At 39.6% G+C, this 22,086-nt stretch overlaps 1 protein-coding gene across 1 annotated transcript in view; it reads right to left on the bottom strand.

Moving 5' to 3' along the window:
* The window catches only part of LOC139732365 (CD81 antigen-like), a 61,364-nt gene extending 40,409 nt beyond the window's left edge, over positions 1-20,955 (bottom strand). The window contains exon 1 of the mRNA XM_071643231.1: positions 20,262-20,955. Coding sequence (XP_071499332.1) covers positions 20,262-20,330 — 69 coding nt within the window. The 5' untranslated portion in view covers positions 20,331-20,955. The remainder of the gene's footprint in view (positions 1-20,261) is intronic.
* Positions 20,956-22,086: the final 1,131 nt, after the last annotated feature.

Here is a 22,086-nt window from a genome sequence, read left to right as displayed (position 1 = left end):
TATTTTCTTTGCAGTGTTTATTACATAACCATGTTATAAAACTGCAAGATGTCACTGTATCATATGACCTTGAGCATGACCTTGAGAATGACCTTGAGAATGACCTAGAAATGACACTGAACACTGACCTGACAAAAATATTTAATTGTTCGTAGGTCAATCATTTTGGTCCTTTATTGGGACAGTCAATAATTTTTAATGAAGTTTTGGTTTTAAGACTGTACACTTTACAGACATTATTGCCCTTACTGGAGCTTTGTGTAGGCAGAATCACGTTTTCATGCTCTTTACATGACTTCAGTTGCCATGGTAACAAATTGGTAGTCTGCCTCAATATGGGAAAATTGAAGTCATTAGACACTATTCTTTATGAATATGCTCCGTTATAACGAATTTTGTCCATTTTTATTGAATAATGCCAATATAAAATAACATTTACTAAAATTTTGACAATGCATTGATATGACTTACAATGAGAAGAGTCACATGACATTCAAACGGCATTAGTACCCATAATGCAACACTCATGTTCATTTAAACCAATCATTTTTCAAGAAATTTATTCAACCTACATTCTTACAAAATACTACTTATATGCCAAGAATATGTTCAGAAAAAATAAACTTTGAACTATTTAACCCAATTTCTTGATTTGACACTGAAATTGCACACACTACCAAAGGTTGTGATATATCAACTGCGTTGCCATGGTAACGATCAAGAGTTCAAGGTAAAAAATGTCATTTCCATGAACTACAGACTTGTACCTATCTTTTGGAAACAAGAAATCTTGGGCCCTCCGGGGGTGCAACCAAATCGAAAAATAAGGGCTTTTTCAGACTTGGCTCATGGACTATAACGACATTGTTTGAACCTGTTTCCCACAGTGTACGTGCGAACGCGCGTGTTTCTCTTTTTTGAAAAGATCTATGTTTGTGTGTTCTTGAATGTTTAAATATACACTTCGGCTGGATTCTCCATTTCCAATCTTTGACTTGCGATATGGATGACGTGTCTGTAATGTAAACCTCTGTTTATTTTTGGATTTCGCACTGCTTAGATCTCCCCTGCGTGTGCGCCAAAAACATCGTGGCGTATTTATATACTGCAGCGGTAACTTCTTCCAAGGGCCGTTCGTGTTTGCAGAGTTAAGCTCATGTGGAGCGGTTTCGTTTGTCGGCTAAACGTTGAGATCCTTCCTTTCCGCCGTCTGTTGATGTCGCCATTTTTTACCGATCCATGAATCAATTTCTTTCCGGGCATGGTTGTTATTGGTGCTTTGAGGCAGCATTTTAGCGTGATACCCACTGGAGCCTTAAACACCATGCCGCCTTAAACGAGACTGGAATTTGTGGGTGAGAGTCAGACAAAAAGATAGATGCAGATAGGTATACAGATAGATAGATAGATAGATAGATAGATAGATAGATAAATAAATAAATAAATAAATAAATAAATAGATGGATAAATAAATAAATAAAAATAGACAGTGAAGTATATAGATAGAAAGATAGATATAGATAATTAAACACAAAGATATAGATAGATAGATTTTGTATCGTTGTATACTGTTGTTCATTTTACAATATAGTTGGAATACATTGTTTGCATCATTCTTTCTCCAAAAAAAAGGAGAAGTGTATGTCATTACGTTTTGTCGTAAAATGAAATTCAATTTGATTTAAACTAAATTTGATCACTCTCTGGATAATGATATACAAATAGATAGGGACAAGTAGATAGGAAACAGCTTGACAGATGGATTGATGGATCGACGGGTAAATAGATATAACGAAAGAGAGATAATGAAAAAGAAAAGGAGACAATGATTATACAAAAAATTAAACAGTAATTAGGCGGAAAGAGCAAAGAAAGAAGAAGAACGAGGGAGAAATGAAGCCTGGGTAAATTGCATCTGAAAACATTTATAATTGACGGGTACAAAACAAATAATGCTGAAGGAAAACGCAGCGTATGATGTCGTTAAACTATTTTCGTTCCATCTTGCTATCTAGCATGCTAACCTGCGATTTCCCCCACTCATCTTTCCAAGAGGAGACAGAATGAAATGAACATAGAGGAATATAAATTTCCTCAAAATGTGAAAGGTAGCGGCATTACACGCTCCACTGCGTAGAAGATGACATGTTCTATGAACACTCCCAGACCTCGACTTGGATCTTATTCTACACTTTGTACATCATTAGAGTTCGCCGGTGGACATTCGCTCCCCTCTCCCTAGTATGAGCGATTATTATCATGTCCTATTTTCCCGCCATCCAGCTCTGATTGCCTGTCACTTTCAACAGCACACCCGTGACAATCGTCTGCCCACAATTGCACTGGACGAATGACGAGAAAAGTTCATCTTGTCACCCCCTCAGCGGTGGAAAAGAGGAGACACGGGGTGTCGTACCTGCAGCTGGTTCAAAAATGTCAGCAGTTTCGCTCTATGCATTGTACATCCACTATTCCGTCTCCGCTGAGAGTGTGGGTACATGATTATGGGAATGGGCAGATTTCTGAGGTGGGGGGGGGGGGCAATTCAAAAGGGTCAATGACATTGTCCAATATATTTACAGGACGCATGGCTTTTCATCTATATGCCATGCTTACGTCTCATCTGTGTGTCAGATGTGGCGAGGGGGGGGGGGGATGACCAAGGCAAGCGAGAAAGCAGAAACAAAAAGGTCAGTATCAATGACCAGGGAGGCGGAAGAGAGTTCCACCTCCACGGTATGACGAAGTTTTTATGTGAGAGATCATGCAAAAGTGTGTTCAACACAGATAATCGTGGATAAACCAAAACGTTCCGAGTTTGGCATGACATCCTCCTGGGTTGAATTTCTCGATAGAACGTCTGAACTCTGAACCATTCTTCTTCTTCTTTTTCTTCTTCTTCTTCTTCTTCTTCTGCTTCTTCTTCTTCTTCTTTTCTTCTTCTTCTCTTTGTCCGTTGGTTTTTCCCACGTCCTTCATTTCAAATGCAGGCCTATAGCCATATTCGTCCGCAGAATGAAGGGATTTTTTTCTCTTTTTTTCCGGAGATAATGTATGATTACCGACTTTCTTTGTTGTCGTTACTCTGCATGAATAAGATTGTATCCACGGTATCCATTTTGAAGACCAAGTGAAAAGGGGGGAGATTCACCATTTCTCGATCGAACGTCTGCATTGTCAGTTTTAAAAAATGAAAGGTTTTAATGCAGGGAGAGGTAAGTTTCAAAGTTGTTATTTTTTCATATCTTTTCTATTCTTTTTGCTTTAACTCCCCCAGAAAAAAAAAATAATATGTTCGATCTAGCACGTCAAGTGACCAAAAAAAAAGGAAACAGTGTCATTAGTTTTATATCAATGTTTCGTGTTCGAAGTGTTGCGTATCCGAAATCAAGTTGAATAATAATCCTATTTTTATCCCAAAATTGTCCAGTCTAAAATCTTTTCCAGGCTAGATTGAAAATGAGTAAAAAACGGCTTTCGGCCTTGATAAACGCACGTGCTAGTATAGGAGGAAGTGACTCTCAGCCTTGTTCAGCGGCCGTAACCCCTCATCCACAAGCTTAGCATCTCACACCAAATCAACATTCCAGACACGACCAAGCCTTGTTATAAGGCTAAACCAACATCTATCGACTTTCGGAATCGCGCCAATTGTCGGCATTCCGCGCCAAATTGTTTTCCGGTGTTCTGTTTCGAGATACGGCTAAATTCCAATACCCTGTGAGTATATGGCATGGCGGACATGGATAACTGGTCATCGTTATTACACGTGCCGTAGTTGTAGCCGTCGATGAGTGACGATATGACTCTCTCTTCCTATTGTTTTTCTTTGTAACCAGAAAAATGAAGTTAGACGTTTGTTCCTAGAGAAACATATATATTCTTCGACAGTATGGACAGCATAACATTCTGGTTCCGCTGGACGAAGAAGGACAAAGAAGAGGTTAAGCTTTGAAGCAACGAGCAGAGAAACAAAATGGCAAATCTATGAAAAGTTTCGACAGATTCGTCTACAACGTCTTAGAAAATTCCAAAAAAGATTATGTAACTGTTTCTCAACACCGCGGAAGCCCATCATAGCGAATCCTTCATGATTGAACATCCCACTTTCCTGTTTTTAATCGATTGTGATCATGATATCAAAATTACACAAAGCAGAAATAATATCCAGGGCAGAAATGAGAAAGTTCACAAGTTCACAAGAAACGAGAAAGTTTACAGGCAACATGACACTGACAACCGATAATGTTCCCCGGGGTAATGTTCGCTGTGAGTGATTCTCCGGCGTCATTACTGAAGTGGAAAGGGGAATAAGCGGAGCACGGAGCTGGCTCGCTACAATCTTCTGGTTAATCAGAGTGCATGCAAAACCACATAAAGACACATTACTCCCCCCCCCCCTTCTCTATCCCCCCCCCCCTCTCTCTGTTTTGCTCAGTATGTTTATGTGTGTGTGTGTGTGTGTGTGTGTGTGTGTGTGTGTGTGTGTGTGTGTGTGTGTGTGAGGGGGAGGGAGGGGGTTGTTGGATGCGAGAAAGTGGGACAAGTATCCATAATATTCTGATGAAATTTTGATGTGATTCGTGTAAAGCGCACATTTTGTTTAATCTCATGAAGAAGGTACCTATAGGGAGATTTGTCTACAAACTTTGTCTTGGGTCCCTCTATTTTTCGCAGTTTGTACAGTTTTATTTCATTTTTATCAGTTAAATTTGTTTTTCAATTTAATAGTTTTTTGTTTCATTTCAATCAAAGAGAAAAAAACACATGATTCAGAGCAGTACAAGTTGTCAATTTGACATTCAATCATATGGACAGTTCAATAAACACAATAATTTATAAAGCATAATCAGATGCACGAATGATATCATAGCAAAAAAAAAGAAACAATACAAACTTTGTCATGGTAAAAAACAAAAACAAAAAAATGTAATCATAACGACGGAAAAGAGTGATCCACTAAAAGCCCAAGCTTGTAGGACGTGGAACACTTTTCATGGCAATGTATGATTACTATAAGTTTCCACAATATTTTATACTATTCTCAGTGTGTTTTGTTTTGCTTATGAAACCTTACATGTATTCTCTGTTACAACGAAGGTGAAATATCTATGTTTTAATAAGATTTAAATTGACTTGAACTAAGCAAGTATGTATCATGATTGTATGCATTAAATTCATTGCATGCAGCGGCCCAAGGGGAGTACAATTTTCTCACACTTGAAAAAAAAATGCTCCAGAGACATTTTCATGGCGTACATCATAATCTTCTAGAAGTAAACAATCATTGAACTATTAGCATTGCAAGAGAACTATTCATGCAGTCGCGTGTAACCCCAAATCACTCTTAACATTTACCACTCAGCAGCGACCATGGTTGCAAACTATAACGTTTTAGATAGACAGGCAGGCAATGAAGATATATTAACAATAAAAATCTTGTCGCATCTACAGTGGCCATGAACTCACGAAATTAATGGGGACTTGAATTGATTTACGTTGACAATGTACATCACGTCACAGAAATTGCCAATTTGCGGCTTCGTATTTCAGCTTAGGGATTTATGGTGCATTATACACGCATCTACTACTGATATGAACATAGAGTAAATTTCTTTTACAACCAGCAATAAACTTAATTATTACGTGCACTGTTTTGAAGTCTGTGTTTAATACTGCTATGATGTCTCTGCGCTCAGCTGTTGTCCATTTCAATTCGTCATTGGACGAGTTCTAAGGTCAGATTTGTAACCACTGGAGGATAGTGTGGAGTGATGGGGTGAAAGAGTTTGTAATAATAAAGGTCGGAGTGTAGGCGACAAAGGCCTATGGGAAAAGGGGGTGGGTGGGGTGGACCCCATCCTTTATGGAAAGTCAGTTGGAAAATGGCTCCTTGCTATAAGCGTTGTGAAGTCGGCAAATGTAAAAAAAACCGAAAGTACAAAAAGTAGTTGAATACTCACTAAAAGTTATACGAACCATAAAAAAAAAATCACTTCAAGAGTTATATGAATCTTTATAGTTCATCAGAAGTCTGATTCACCCCCCCCCCTGAATTGTTGCTGAGATATGCTATAGAAAATGTTTTCTTCTTTCTGAAGAGGTTCAAAGTGAACAAGTCGTCTTTCGTTGCCGAGAAAATTAAATTTTGGTGAGTTCCATAAATATATATATAATATATATATATATATATATATATATATATATGTATATATATATATATATATGTATATACCCTATATTTATACAAAGGCATACGGAATATTATTCATTTAAACTGTTGATATATGTTACAGGATGTAAAATTATGTAACACAAAATACTAAATGTCATTTGTACGGCTGTACTTTCCATCTATAATGTTTCGAAATGAAAATAAAAATTGGATTATCTGAAGGAAAGGGCATTCATCTACTGAGTGTTTTTCTTTAATTTCCATTATTTCTTAGTTTACAATGTCAAGGTATGCATTATGAGCTGGTTAAATGCGGTACAGAGGATGTGCCATACTTCGAGAGATGATATCGGATAACGGATATCGGATGTTATGTTCGATCATGTTGGATAATGATATCAGTCATTTCTTTGGCAGTAATTCTTCCCATACTTTGTATCTTCTTTTATATATTTCTTTTTTTTTTTAATGTGCAGATGATAAAAGTGTAATCAACTCATTAGCGCTCTGAACCGCTAGTTCGGGCGAGTGGTACATGGGACGACGTGTGCATTCCATCAGCCATGGGATGTCCTGCGGAGATCCCTTTTCACAGCATAACGTCACGGTCCATCTCCCAGAGGGAATGATACACTACAACTCGCCCCAACTCTCTCGACACCTGCCTCCTTCGTACGTCACGTGTCTCAATAACAGCCAGATTCAATCAGGCGAGACACTGGCTCAGTCCAGATCTATTTAAACCTCATGTTGGACAACCTTCTGCAGATGATGCGTTACAACAGGTTTTGCAACCATTGTCACTCCATACAAACTTGCATTGCATCTCATATCATCACCACTTTATTACCACCTTCACTGGCATTACGGTGTTATTGACACTCAATCAACTTAAAGGTGTTTGCTCAGGCACGTTGCACTATCCTTCGGATCAGAATCATTAATATGTTATTAACCCTTTGTTTGGTTTGAATACCGATTGGGATATGAAAGCCTGTTGCGTTGTGCTCACTGTCCAAAAAGTCCCTTGCACAGAAAGGGTTAGTACGGACAACTATCTTCCCTTCAAACGAAGTACTATTACACGAGGTTCAGTAAGGACCCAAATTAACTACGTACAAATTGAAGGGAAAGAATTCATCCTTCATTGAAACGTTTGTAATGCCAATGACACCCTCGATGGATCTGTGATGGGGTAAAACCAATACCTTGGAATTCGGAAGGCGCCACATAGGTCCCTGCAGCATCCCCTTAAAGGGAAGCAGTCCTGAATTTTCACTGTTCTGATAATTAAGAAGAGTAAAAAATATAAACTTTCACCAATTTATACGCTTGGACATCAAAAATTGTCTCTGTACGCGATTTTTGAAAAATAATTCCTGCAAGCGATCGTGTAAGAGCCGGCAAAAAGATGCTACGTAGTGCATGGCCTACTCACCAAGTTGACAGCCGTGCCTCTAAAAACCAATTTAAGTGTTCAAATGATTAGTTGCAATTTTATCATATAATGTGAAAGTTTGTGGTTTTATAATTTCAAACAAAATATTTCAAGCTAAGATATATATAATTCACGAAAAATTGATATTGTTAACATAAATTTATATGTATTTTAAACCAAATAAACCATGAACTTGACATCAAATTGGCACGGTCCTTTTCTAGCTTCCGTCCGTGTTGCATACTTCTTAGCGTAGAAACCACTCTCGCGCGCAAATCCTTACCATACCAATGTATACACAGTACACTCGACTCCGTCCAGTCGATTTTGGCATTCAAACCGAAGATAACCTGTGCATGAGAGAGTCGAATTCTTCAAAGAAAATATTGTTTGTATCTCAGTATTTCTGTAAGTAGTCAGATAATCGCCTTTCCTCGAAAAAAAAAAAATATGACGTGAGCCGGGAAGGGTAAACACAGGGGGTCGTAGGGATATGATTTCGCTCCACTTTGCCGTGCATGTCCAGTCGGCACTGGCAGCAGCTAGCTCAGTGGCACTGTACTGCAGTCCAACCCCGGCTGCAGGCCCACGGTAAATTAAACATAGCTAGCCACTTTCCTTACCTCTCTACGCTTTTTTTCCTCGGTTCTCTTCGAAGTCGATGCTCGAGGTGTTTCTGTTTTATAACTCATGTGAGCAAATGGTCGGGATTGCATCTGGTTTCAGGAGTTTTCTCGGTTTATAACCGAGGGCCACAGCCTGCCGGTCCACGTAAAAACATCGCTTCTCAAATTGTCCACGCACAGGTAGGTCACAACACGATTTCGAGATTTTGTAGGCCCTAAGTTTCTTATGTTCGGCATCATTGTACCGATATTTCCCAGCCATACAGCTCACCTTTCACGATACTTCTGTGGGTCTGGGAAGGAAAAAAGGATTTTCCTGGGAAATTTTCTGCACGATTCGAGCAAAACTACTGATGTAAGATAGCCTGACCAGACGACGCTGAATGCGGTCGCCCCTATAGTGTACTAGCAGCAGGCCTGTGTAGAATCGTTTCTACCTACTAAATATGTACACTCTGTACGTACTATATAGAACATGCATGAGCGGCGACAGGGCTGCAGCTGCGCTTGAGACTGGAAAAGTGCGAAGAGCAAACCGCGTACGGGGTGCGTACGCGTATCTACCGTAGATCTATCATCTAGTTGTACCGTCCACACGTGCGAATATAATACACAATACATACACACACACACAAACACACACACACACACACACACACACACACACACACACAACGTAGAAACAATGTCAAATACGAGTCGGAGTAGCCACCGACGTCTTCATGCATCCGGGTAAACTAGGGAGCGTACGGATAACGAGCAGAACACGGCTGGGAAGAGTTGTGCATCGATGACGCATGACTCTCCGCCAAGACTTGCTCATTAGCATATTCACCATGCAGAGTCACACTTTTTCAACCAAAATGTACGAGCTTATTTGGTGATTTGAAAGTTTGTTTTTGGTGAAAGTAGTTCATTGGAGGTACCAACAACAACATATTTTTTTTTAAATTTCGTGAGGACTGTGTCCCTTTAAACACTTCTGACACTATCTGTGACGAAGTGTACAACACCAATGCCTACTGATCCCAAGGGAATACATCACAATGGCCACGTCACAGTGCCTCGTCCAATCTGAACCCCTCTCTCTCTCTCTCTCTCTCTCCCTCTCACACACACACCCAGTCATTTTGAAAGAGATGTCTGAGAGCTTTCGTTCTGTTGTGCCCCCCTCCTTGTGAACCCCCTGCAAACGAGATGCAGACCCCTTAAATTTTCTTCTTCTTTTTTTATTCTTTCCTTCGTAATGCTCGTTGTCACATCATCTTGAGTTGATGCCTCGTTAACATATCAAGAGAATGAGTCAACTAGGGGAATATGGTACTATGCCCCAACATAGTCTTCCGCATCACTGTCAAGTGTAATAACTCTAATTGCATACCTTATACTCTATTCTCAAATTCTTGAAGATAAGCGAGTCTGCACCAAGCAAATTAATCATGATTGTGTCGGTGCCAATCTTACATTACAGGTTTCGCATCTGATTTGATGGATCTACCTCAATAAAGATCATTCACTTCATTGACCATCGATATTGCTGGTTAAAAATGACACTGTTAGAATTATTTCAGAAGGGTAAAGCTCCCTTTTGGTTAAAATTACACTGTTAAAATTAATTCAGAAGGGTAGCCCCCTTTTATACTACCACAATCCTACCGAGAGGGTATTTCTGCTATCCTGCCATTGTAGACACAATAATGGGGAAGGAGGATGGGGGTAAATACCACACCCAAGGATATTCGTTTCTGCGAGGATTCGAACCCATGTCCTTGTGATATTCATTTACGACAAACACATTCATGTCGTAACATTCGTTCCACAATTTGAATTGTTTTTATAAGTGAAGTAACATCATGCAGAAAATAAAATAAATGAAAATGATCAGATTGTCACCGTGACTTACACTTCTAATGTATGCAATTTCATAATAAAATGCTCATGAAAGGTTGCATTAAACAATCAAGTTAAATTATTGCCGTTATACACACATCGTTTTAAACCCTTTTACCTATTTTCTTTCTTTATGTATACTCCTTAACATTTGTTCAGAATTAAAATAAAGATGACAATAACAAAGATAAGGATGATCATGATAACCATCAATTGTGTAAACAAACAAAATAATAACAATAACCGCAATCCGATAAATTATTGTTTTCTCTCTCTCCCTGTCTCTCACATTTTCGTCTTTACTGACTGTCCATTTTTCTCTCCAGCAGATTATAACAAAGCATATGCGTACCTGTTTCTCTCTCTCTCTCTCTCTCTCTCTCTCTCTCTTTAATCAGTGTATAGTGTAGGCGTAAGTTCAGCGGAATGCACATTCAAAACTGTTTACACTATTTCATTAGTGTACTGGCTCATAATAACCTCGGTGTGCTTAATGTACGAACTCATGATATTTGATTTAACGTTTTTTCTTTGATAAGAGAAGATCGTTCTATGAAGTATTAACACCTGTGATTACTCTAAAAAAAACCTGTCTTTTTTAAAGTAGACCAAGAGTATAGTAAATGAGTGAAAGAATGAAAGAATTGCAAGAAAGAGGAACGGAGGGAAGGGCTGAGTGAATATTGCGGGAAATATCATTATTATTATATAAGAAGCAATAATTTGTAAATGCATTCATCTGTCATATTATACGAAATTCGCACATGCAGGCCAATATCTGTCCCCACCGTATATCTCTTTCCACCACAACATCTAGCCTTCCCCCACCTCACCCCCCCCCCCCACCCCACCCCCATGACCTGCCCCGTAATTCCGAAGCCCTGGCTTATACTGTCAAATCCGTACACGAGTATTACCACTAGACTTGCTCAACCTATTAACGTCCGCTCGAATGAAATCAGTCACTTATCACTGATCATGCGCTCACCTAAATCTAATCGTTCTGAAATTAATACTCCCGTCACAGAGAGACCTACATCACCACACCGATGACTGTCCGACTGTCTCCTTTATACTGCCGAGTAATATGATCCCTTAACTATCTCAGCATACACCATTCTATACCCCCCCCCCCCCTCCCCTTCTTACCCCAGAGCACAAGGACCATGACTCGCCGCAGGTAGCGCAGATCACATTATTATTCTCTTTAGACGCCAACCCCTGGATTGATGGTGAAGGTTTGCCCTGAAGAATACACCCATGACATCATCATCGAAGAAGCTGTCGTTTAGGATGATTTAAATGGATCATAATGTAGCGAAATATTCTTTTATCTTCTTCATTTCAGGTTAGATTATAATCCATTCACAATTTTCATTATGACAGGACAACTTCATCAATAACGTCTAGGGATAATTGTAAGACGCAAAATATTGCCCGATGATCTCTCCCTTTGAAAGAAATATTCAATATATATATATATATATATATATATATATATATATATATATATAAACAAAAGTGTACCACAGATGCGTCGTATACCACACCTTTCATCTCACATTCTGATACCACGATTAATCCACCTTTACTATCCATAATATATTCTTTCGGAGAATGATAGGCGATCACTGAGAACGAAGTTTTATCTCTGGTCCTTGGCCTATATACCATAAAAAAAAGAATGAACAGCTATAAATGCACAACTCGTCATAAAAGACACACCAAATAAAATAATGATGCAAACAAGCCTGTTTCGAATCGTTCATAATTCCCTCCGAATTTCAAGAGGCCATTGATTAAATAAATAAATAAATAGATAAAAAGATAGATAAATAAATCAATAGATGAATAAATAAATAAATAAATAAATAAAAAAATAGTGTGAAAAGAGAGGGTAATATTTCTGTGTGTGGAGACGCACAAAACTATAGAATTAAAACCATTTATTAAAAAAAAATAAGATAAGATATGTCGTTTTCCGATTACGATCAATTGTCTCTATATGAAAGTCAAGTTGTCACAGCCGACTGATCGATTGTCGCCTGCTGTGGTTGTCTCGAAGGCATAGCCTTTTTGCAAAGGCAGCTCGCAATGGACTCGCTAGCGAGCAGTGGACTCGCGCACGCACACAGCGAGCAGCTCCGAGCAGGGAGGTGAATTTTGTCTCACCTCCCTGCTCCGAGCGAGCTCGCTACTCTCGCTGCTCGCCGGTCGCGCGCTGTGTGTGCGAGTCCACTGCACTCAGTATAGTCTGTGTGCGTGTGCTGAAATTATAGCGATTCGCCTTTGCAGAAGGCTACTCGGAGGGAAGCTCGTGAACGAAACTGGAAGGTTACCGAAGTAATGATCGATTAAATGAGGGGAACTGCAGTTTAATAATTTCGGCTGATGGAAAGAAATTGGTCAGTGATGCATGCTGAACTAATTAAGGAGAATCGGGAGTGGAGACATTGGTGGTGGTGGTGGGGGGGGGGGGGGGTTGTCGATCCGCATAGAGACGCAGTTGAAACAGATAAAGGAGGAAGAGAGAGAAGGAACAGCAGAAAAGTAGAAGATGATGCCCAGGAGAGGATATTGGAAAAGTGGAGAAGACAATGTGCCGGAAAAATACCCCAAAAGAAGCACTCCGAGAGACTATACCTCCGGCAGACAACCATGATAGAGATTATCGCTATTTCGTATAGGCACAGAGGTACTAAAAAACAAAACTTACAAAACTTACAGTGATGAAATGATTATATCCCTATGACCTTTGACCTCACGAACCGAAATTTGATTGTTTCTTTTTTTTTTTTACTTTATCATGAACTCAGCCTTTAAGTTTGGTAAAAATCAAATTATCCGTTCGTGAGTTATTGTTAGATTAAGCTTATTTTACGACCTTTATGACCCTATGATATTGACCTTTGACATCATCACTCCCAAATTTAATCGCTTCTTTCGTACCTCATAAGAAGCGCACCCTACATAGAAGTTTGATGAAAATCATATCATCCATTCTCGAAGTATCTTGTACACAAACAGACAGACAGACAGACAGTCAGACAAAAAAAAATAGCCTCCGCTGAACGTAGGTTTCATCTATATGGCGGAGGTAAAAAAGAAGCACAGAATCGATAGAACTAAAGACAGATTGGAACATGATGATGACGATAAAGATGATGATGACGATGATGAGATGATGATGATGATGATGATGATGATGATGATGTAAGTAGAAGTCGACAGAGAAAAAGAAGAAGAAGCAGAAGACAAAAGAAATAAGAAGAAACACAGATTCGATGAAGCAGTAGACAATGTAGAAGCAAAAATGTAGCACAAGGCACATGACATGTGTAGGAGAAGATGATGAAGAAAAGAGAAAAGAAAAAGATAAGGTTTTGCTGCACTGGGCTTGCCTTTCATCGAATATGTTTTTAATGGGTAAGCACATCACTGGTCACCTTAAACAGACATTCATTCATCTCGACATTAAAGATCGCATGAACATTAATTTGCTATAAACACCGTTCTTCTTTTTCTTGGAAGTAAGAACTTGACCCCCCTTATCCATTATACTCAATACTGGCAATCTCACATTCTTTATCACGATTATGACCAGGGTGTAATAACATGTTCACATCACGTCCTCTCGTTTACCTCAATAAAATGACAAATATGAATTGACATAAAACGCAATGAACTGAGGAATCGAGGCGAGAGGAGGGGGACGGGGGAGGGGGGAGGGAGGGGGGAAGGTAAGAATGTCATGGCGGAATTCGGTCGTGACGTTCACCAGTGTCCATCCAAGGAGCGATCATTAATTTCCCGGAGAACATTTTTTTTTTTTTTTATGTTCTTCCTCATCATTGAAATTGATTTCCTGACCCTGTGCGTGCGGACACGCTTGTCTTATGGATCCATCAGACTTTGTATTATCCTGATGTCAGAGCAGTAAAACATCTCTTTTATTGTTGTGCTGGCAGGAGGCATTGGTAGGGATTAGCTGCTAAAGGTCGAACAAGCAATTAGCTATGAGACAATTAAAGCAGTTAGAATCACTGCTGACAAATTCATAAACCACCAACAGGTGTAGATAGGAGTGTCCTATAAAGGTGACATCAAAGATACTTAACAGACCGATTTTTTTTCTAGATTGTTTTCAATGAAAAGTTAACCGGCGATCGCCTTAATGTTGCAGTTCTATGAAATTGATGTGATTGAGTAGATACTTATAATGTTTGTTGGTTTGTTGACAGTGGTGGAACCTGAAAATCTGAATTAAGATCTAAATTTTCCCAGCAATGCATTTTTGTCAGGTGCGAGTTTCTTCACTTTGTCTCCCACTACAAATTAGATTTGTTAAGATCGCAACTTGTTACTGCTGATCTGTAAATTAACAAACATGTCGGGAAAAAAAGGCACGTTTAGTTATTATAACGCCTGAAGGAATCATTCAGTTGTTTTGGTCTTAATCCCAAGTTCTTAACGCACAAAGCTAACCTATACGTCCATGTTTGATACATCATTGAAGACTGTCAGTTGCGATGGTTTGCCCCATCATCACCATGGATCAATTCGTACGCACTTACCAAAAATCATAATGCACTTGATATAAGTGTTTAAGCCTTGAAGGAACAAATATCACAGATCCTTTGTCATATATTAACAACAAATCAAGTTAATGCAAAGAACCCCCCCCCCAAAAAAAAAAAATAAATAAAAAATAAAAAATAAAAAATCAATGACAGTTTCCACATCATTTTATCCATTTTTTTTTTTTTTAACTGGCTATAACTTCACGTCTAATGATGAAAGTGTCGGTTTGAAATACTGGGAGTAAAAGGTTTAAATTCGTAAACTTGATTTGGCCGTGATATTGTGTTTGCTCTCCCCTCTCGCGTAAGAGCGAGGGGTAATAGAGTGCCGACGGCGGACAGAGCGTATCACTTATCGAGCCGAAGAGAGGCTGAGGTAAGAAACGACCGTCACGGACACCTCTCCTCGCCCAGCACACACCCGAGGTAGCGAGGCGTTGCTTTCCAAACACTCCGCGAGTCAACTTGCCGGAGGAAAAGAAGCAGGGCTTGGAGGTAGGCACATAGTCTTATTAATCCAGACACGACATTGGATTTTGGCTTGCGTGAGAACACTATCATTAACCTCTGGCTTACATGAAGAGACTTCGCCACCTTAAAATATTTTTCTAGTCATAGAAATTGCCACGTCTCGGCAGTTTTAAATCTTGGGAAAGACGCGTGGTTCATCAATAAATTTCTGTTAAAAAATAAACAAAAAAGGAGAATGAAAATGAATGCATATAACTAAATGTTATATCGGATGAACAAGAGGGGGAAAGAAAGATTGGACTCGGGGGATAACAGTATTTTGAAAGAAAAGCGGCAACATTATTTTCATTCCGATATTACAAATCAAGAGCAACAGTTTCAAAAGAATACAGAATAAAGTTATTGAGAACCGTTTATACATTATTTTGGTCAAACATAAAGCTGAGCACAAGTACGTACAGATAGGGGTGTTCACATTTAAAATCTGAGGAAGAGCAAATAAAGGTCATTTCAGACCTTTCCTTGAACTTGACTTGTTAATGAGGTAGGCCTATATGAAAACCTGGATAGGCATTTCACGAAACTGTGCATGTTAAAAATATATTTATACGAATTAGGGTGCATATAGGATGCACAGGTGAATGTTTTCAACCAAATTAGCAAAAGCTCAATTCCCGGAGCACATGACATGTTATTATCCCTAATTAATGCGTGACTTTTATCAACTGCTCTTGAAAGATCAATCCATATTTTGACAAATCTGTGGATCAGGGTTCATTGCAGACAAGCACCTACTCTGAACCGGCTAAAACACAGAGCATTGATATAGTTAAGTAAAATAATGTAAAAAAAAATCGCCTATATCAAAACTCACGAAGTGAAAGATTGAACTAAAAAATAGCAGCAGAAAAGTTGGAGATTGAAGACTAGAAGAAGACGACATTGAATCGCTATTGATACACTAGGCATACAGGCAGTTAAGATGCGATAAATCAATTCCCCGTTTGTTTACGGACTTCTGTTTGCCTGATATATTTAATTTCGTCCGGTGGACGTCGATAATCACGTGACTTTTGGCAGGTTCCTCTCTAAATCAGAAGTAAACACCTGATCTCGTGAAGACGACAGTGCGCAAGGCAGCCCTTCCTCATCATACGATCATTCGAATGTCGGACAAAGCCAGAAAGGAGATGTGCAATATGATCCGACTCGTGCACAACAAAGTTTATCATCCTAACAGAGAAGAAGAAACACTACAAAGGACGAACTTTTACACAATGAAAAGTAAAATGCATACCTACAGAGTCATGCACTTTCTTGAATGTAATCTGCTGCCCTGCACATTAAAAAAGTTATTTAGTTTATTAATCAATTTGTTTGATACAAATCTATATAGATTACATACTAATATAGATGTGTCCAAGAAATAGGTAAACTATGTATGATGATAATCTTTATACGTCATTATAATGTATACATATAACATACCTAACCTAACTGCATCTAGCATTTTCTATCTAATCTAGAACCTGCACATCTCTTATCTCGTTGAAAGAAAGATTTTTCTCTGCCACTAATTTAGATAAAACCACTGCGTTGTTATATGCCCCTCTCTATTCCTTATCACTTATATCGAGTGTATCCATTTTATCATTGTTATTTTTGCAGGGATGCCAAGTTCAAAAACAATTTATGAGTGAGATTTTCATGACTCGGCATCTCGGTAATTTTAATGTGCGCGCAAGCGAGGGTGTGGGAGGGGTTCCCCCCCCCCCCCCCCGTGGCCTCCCACGGTAGGGAGCTTTTTCAATTTTTAGCTCTCAATGGTGCGATCAGGTGCATACTTAAGTGACTATTTTTCACTTTTTTGACAGACAAAAGGGAAATATACCTTCATTTGCAACTATCACTCTAATCTTTTGAGCTATGTTCATTATCATAGGCCCAAGTTGCAGACTTCGCCCGATGCGTGAGAAAAATGGGTGCCATGCGTGAGATCGCGAGATGGCCCCTAAATGCTTGTGTCTCACGCAGAATGCGTGAGACTTGGTAGCTCTGTTTTTGTTATTATATAAATTGTTATTGCATATTAATAGCATCATCATCGTAATCGTCACCATCACAATTATTATTGGTTAAATGTTATTTCAAGATCCCCAGCTGTGTTGAAAGACGATATCTTGCTACTTTTAATCCTTTCTTTCCCAGGGACTTTGTCCAGTGCGTAGGTTTCTGTGACAATCAATATGCAACGGGTTAAACATATAAACATGATGGATTCGCGTTGGGACTGTTAATGGCGTGACCCGACGCAGGGGAGAGTCGCATCACCGATGATTGATCCCTTTGAGTATTTGTCTTGTCGGTGTTCACCGGCATGATCGTATACAACGACAATTCGAATGTCACGTATTCATGTTCGCAAAGGTACGATTCAGTGTCGATCGAATGGATTTCCAAGAACATGCATTCGCAACACGGTCAACGAGGCCATCACTGTCGCAGCCGCAGTGTGTGACTCTCCTTTTTTATTAGCTCTGTTTCTCTATCATCTTTATTAGCTCAGTCTCTCTATATCTGCTCTGATGTAGCAGTGGCGGATCCAGGGAGGATCGCACGGGGCCGCGCCCACCCCACCCCCCTTCCTTTATACTCATTTTTTTTTTTGTCGAAACAAAAGATATAGAAAGAAAAAAATGGGGGAGGGGTGCGTGCGCTCCCTCCCTCTTTAATTTTTTTTTTTACGCGCCCCCTCTTTACGGAATTCCTGGCTCCGCCCCTGTGTAGCATTATTGTAGTATTGTGTACACACCTTTCAAAGCATTCTGTCAAATTCCTACAATGAGTGTATGATTCCTTCCCAAAAACTGCCAAATCAGGACTTTGAAACTCATTATATACTAATTAATTCAAGCATTTAATTTCAGTAGTAACACAGGTTTCATCATTTCTTAATTTGCAGAGATGTTAGGCAGGTCTTCATATAAACTTCCTCGTTGTCAGGATAATTATGTATGATGAAGATGTGGGTAAAATAATGTAGATAATTGAACTAAAATGGTCTATCTGGTCAGACTCAGGATTTATCAAAAGATTCACTACGAAGACTACAGACAGAGATGAAGAAGGTGAATTTCACTTTGATACATCATACCTGAAAAAAAAAGATACATAAATCAGAATGAATCTATAAGAGACATTCTTATTACTCAGTCAAAAATGGTCAGGTTAGCACCTTGTCTGGACGGCATGTCCTGAGACGAAAACGCGGACTGCAAGTCAATGCTGCGGCGACATTCGTCTAAACATTACAGTGTATGTTTACATGACTCTGTGAAAATCGCCTAGTGTCACGCCAGTGTTGGAAGAAAAAGAATGATGGGGAAAGGAGGGAAAGAGGGGGGGGGGGAGGGACACAGAGAGGGAGAGAGAGAGAGAGAGCATGCATGTGTGTGTGTTTGTGTTTGTGTGTGTGTGTGTGTGTGTGTGTGTGTGTGTGTGTGACAGAGAGAGCGAGAAATGTAACTGAAATGGAGGGAGGGAGAGAGAGTAGGAGGGGGAGAGGGTGATTTTATCTGAATGTGTATAAAATGTTTATGTGCATTCTGGTGTGTGATGGAGTGAAAAGATGACGGAGCATTTGTGCGTCATACATCACATCATGCTATCGTGATAGCCGGCCAAGTAACACACATAGATATCATTATCAACGTCTTCTTCTTCTACGTTTATCTCTTTTACTTCTTCTTCTTTTCTTTCTTCTTTCTTCTCCGTCCAAAATGAAGACGTCTCAACTTACTTCGCACTCTTCATAGATGTGATACTTATAACCGGGACTAATCTCCTGCCGTAGAAATCGATCCTCGTCATGTTGCTGGGTGTTATCTGTCACGCCCGAGGAAAGATATACCCCTCCGAGATAATCCAGTTATTCGAATTATTTTAAGTGAAGAACTTAATCAGGTTCGCGGGCCCCGTCCAGAACGCGCAATGATGAAACTACGGAGCGCACAACACGGGGGTCGCGCCCGAATGTAAATGGTATAAGCATAGCGCTGTGCTTATCCAAAGAGTTCGACGCGCGTTTCGCAAAGTCAAAATTATCAAATGACTACTGCGCTGTACGAAAAACATGCAGATTTATAACTGTGTATTTAGATTAGTGGCATTTGCCTACACCAGTAAAACTGTATGTACGTTGCATTTTCCTAGTTATTATTCTCACAGCAACGCTATATAATTATGTCAACGCAAATCCGAGGTGTCATAATGTGTTTTTCGAGAGCCTTGTGTTCTCAAACAAGAAATAAGTCTGCGATAGAGTTTTTCACACAGGTACAATGTAAAAGATGATTAATTTCCCTTTGATCTTGATTATCGGGAATATTTCTGCCTTTAGCAGAGAACAATTTCTGAATTTCATGCATCTCAAATCTAAAAATACTGAAATGTACTTCAATGATCACATTCGATGGTGAAAATAATATGAAATCATTATTACAAAGAAATAAGACGCCTTATATACAGGCATTCACATTTACACTCACCATTCGACTCAAATGCCATCCATATCATTTCCTAGATGACCATGACAAGAGTGACATATTGCCTCTTTCTTTCTCTCTTCTTTTCCTTCCTTCTTTCTTTCTCACATTCCTTCATTCATTCGTTATCTTTAAATCACTTTTTAAAGAAAGCAACTTGAACTTTTGTACAAGAGAACTGAACTATAGGTTTCCTTCTGTTGCAAGTGCAGTACATTGTTTTCGTCCAACCTGCATGGTAGACATTATTTGTCTACATCGTTTGATCTTCTCATATTTAGTCTTCAATCTTGGCAAATCGTGACAAACCTGATGATAAACAGTAGTATAAGAGTTTATCATAATCTTTTTGTGGATTTCAAGAAGATGGTTTGCTACGATCCGTCCCCCACTCCCCCCCCCCCTTCCCAAAAAAAAAAAAAAAATAACAAAAAAAACTCCACCCTGGTAAAGTGGGCAACACACGTTAGTAATAGCAATAATACCCAGTGCTAAGATATCCGTGGTATTCTGATTAGATTGATTCTCACTACTTACCCAGAGCACGAAATTGAAGAAAAACAGTAGGCATTTGACGATGAGCATGCACCCGCCTCGCACTGCCATTTTTCGCTTCTTCCTCTTCTTCTTCGTCCGATCGGTGCTGGGAAGGTTGTGACGCCGGCCGACGCCCGAGGGTTTGGATCCGCGACCCCGCTCAGAATGCTTGCCGTCCCGCAGTTGCGAGGGAGAGAGTGAACCGAGTATGAAGTATTCCAGGATGACGAGCGGGGGAGCTGGAAGACCAGAACCTGATCGGCAGTCCAAGAGTTAAATCAAACCCTAACGTCCCCGCATTCCTCTTACACCACTACAGAACATCACCATCACCATCTGTCGCTGGCAGGGGCTGGCGTGATCAGCGCGGCTATGACGGCCTTGGTAGGCTGGGGATGGAAATAAATATATCGGGCCCACGAAAACAAGAACGCCCCGAAACGTAGGTGTCGCAAATACGCCGATTCATCTAAACCTTCGTAAGCATGGCACGTGAGTGACGAGCTGTCAGTTCGGGGGAAAAACCTCTCGCACCGTTTAAAGAAAGCTAATTGCAATTGCTTTCTACATCAACTGAAAATACAGAGGAGGGAGAAAAGTAAATGTTTGAGGGGAAAATAACGCAATTCTTGCATGCAGCAAATTTCTCCTCATTTCTTTTTCCCGGTTTTGGGGGGAAGTGATAGAGAAAAGTTTTGACGTGATGATGGGTGCTTATCACTATCTAATCCCACAGCTGGGGCGGCGAGATAGCGAAATGTCAGGCTGCACGTAAATGGCGTACGGCAGCGGACGAAAAGCAGGCGAGGGTGGTGAGGGGCTCGGACGCGACGGTGCGGACTGTCCAATCCCCCTTGAGCGAATCAAGTCGTAGTCTAATGCGGGGGAAGTCTCGTTATGGCAAAAATCCAGGAACCGATATTTGAAATAATGTTCCCACTGTCGTATATAAAGTCATAGATAATCTAGAAGTATTAATTTTCTCGTAGATATTATAACGAACGGAATTTTCGCACTCATAGAGAAAATACGACAGTATCTTCCGAAAATTTTAAGTTACTTGTCCATGTAAATCAATAAGCACGTTATCATTAATAAAGCATCAATAAGATCACCAAAAAAAAAAAAAAACCGTAGAGGGATTGAAATACAAGTGGATAGCATAATACCTGTAACGGAGCTATTAATCTATTATTGTATGGAATCGTTTTTATACCTTGCTATACTGTCAGAAAATCAAATAGTGTACACAATTTAGCTAAACGTGCGTAAAAATGATTACAACAAATACACCTGCACTCATGACCACACACCCAGAAATAAAAACACTGTGTCTGATAATGTAGACTACGCAGACACGCTTTTCGTGCAAATGTCCACTGTATGAGCTGTGTGTATGATGAGTGGTCGGCGGTTGTGTTGGTTGGGTTAGGTACGGAACACCCAGCGGTTAGCTGTTTTTACGAGCGAGCTATAACCCGGTGCGTCGCATTCTGCACGACAACGTTATCTCCGTTAGATGGTAAACTACGTGCGTCTAACATGTCTAACAACACGTAAGCCTGCTGATTATCATTCTCTCGTTACACAAGGAACTGATAACAATGCACTGCATCTTTATGGAATAATCAGAATCGAAATATTTTGCTTTTAAGTGAAATCGATGCTTACGCTTGCTGTCTCGTGCTTCCTTGTTGAATCAAAATGGACTGGCTTTATGATTATACAGCCATAAATGTTTCATAGTATTCTATTTACATGAGATTGTGATTTTATTTTGCTACTTTGTAATTTGCCTTTGTTTTGTTTACTTCTTTATAACAAC

The sequence above is a fragment of the Diadema antillarum genome, unplaced genomic scaffold, assembly GCF_040938485.1.
Source record: "Diadema antillarum isolate AM-2024a unplaced genomic scaffold, OU_Dant_1.0 seq00000415_RagTag, whole genome shotgun sequence".
NCBI lineage: Eukaryota > Metazoa > Echinodermata > Echinoidea > Diadematoida > Diadematidae > Diadema > Diadema antillarum.
Note: the sequence above shows the minus strand (reverse complement) of the source record. Positions and strands in the feature narration are given on the sequence as shown.